This window comes from Monoraphidium neglectum (genome assembly GCF_000611645.1).
Source record: "Monoraphidium neglectum strain SAG 48.87 unplaced genomic scaffold scaffold01749, whole genome shotgun sequence".
Lineage (NCBI taxonomy): Eukaryota > Viridiplantae > Chlorophyta > Chlorophyceae > Sphaeropleales > Selenastraceae > Monoraphidium > Monoraphidium neglectum.
The window spans coordinates 1-1012 of NW_014011879.1; the positions used below are offsets into that span (position 1 = coordinate 1).

The window sequence follows — 1012 nt, forward strand, 5'->3', positions numbered from 1 at the left end:
GGGTTGAGGGGGGGGGGGGCGGTTGGCGGGCTTCGACCTAATATTGGACCCCAGATCTGAACCGCTCAAAGAACATGTTGTGGTGGAGGTGTAAATGCGAGATGAATTGGCGCCGGGTTGAGAGGCGGTACATGACGAGACGGACCGCAGATTGCAGCATGTTGCGACGAGTGCGCTGACAAACACGGGCGATCCGGGTCAGGGATTTGGAATGTCAAGGGCGGGCCCAGTACTCACGTGTAGGCGCAAAGCAGGTAGGTAGAAGATGAAACGATGCCCACTGCGGGTGGAGGGGGGAGGGGGTAGGTTATGTACAAGACGGCGGAGCAGCGTTGTTGTGCGATACATCAACAAAGGAGGATCGAAATGCAGCCTGCGGGACACTGATGCAACGCCCGCGAAGAGGAGCCCAGAACAAAGGAAAGATAGAGAGCTCTGTGGAGCCCCCACAATTCCAGATGAGGGTCAAAGCCGGTGACTCACCGAGGGTGGAGAAGAAGGGGATGGTCATCGATATGCCGTACGAGTAAAGCACGACAAACGCCGTCACCACCAGCCACGGCCCCCAGGGATGATCCCCGCTGCACGCGGCCGCCGCGCCGCCGTCTGAGGAGGGGTTGGGGCCGGCGCCGGGGCCGGCGGCGAGGGGGGCCGACTCGACGTCTGAGAGCGCGGCGCCGTCCGAGGGCCGGGCGCCGCCGTGGTGCTTGCCGCGGGAGGTGCGGCGGCTGAGGAGGACCATTAAGTTGTGGCTCCAGATGTTGGCGTTGATCAGGTCTGCATTTGAATGGTTGGCTGGTTGGGTGGTTGGGTGGCTGCGCAATTGGTTGATGCTTGCAGTGTCCCGGGGCCGTTCAGGACTACAAAGTCATGTGATAAGGGGTGCGCAGGGATAAGTGGCATCGCTCTCGGCGTCCAGAGTCTAGAGAACAGGACCGCTTGCGGAGGCGGCGCACCGCGGCCCGCGCCGCACCCGCCAGGGCACACGCGTGTGGACGCCCCCCCCCCCCCC

General features: G+C 63.2%; 1 protein-coding gene across 1 annotated transcript in view; it reads right to left on the minus strand.

The window, feature by feature from the left end:
• Positions 1–233: 233 nt before the first annotated feature.
• The window catches only part of MNEG_8897 (amino acid transporter), a gene marked incomplete at both ends in the record, with an annotated part of 3141 nt that continues 2362 nt past the window's right edge, over positions 234–1012 (minus strand). The window contains 2 exons of the mRNA XM_014042630.1: positions 234–280; positions 484–777. Of these exons, the coding sequence (XP_013898084.1) occupies positions 234–280; positions 484–777 (341 nt within the window). The remainder of the gene's footprint in view (positions 281–483; positions 778–1012) is intronic.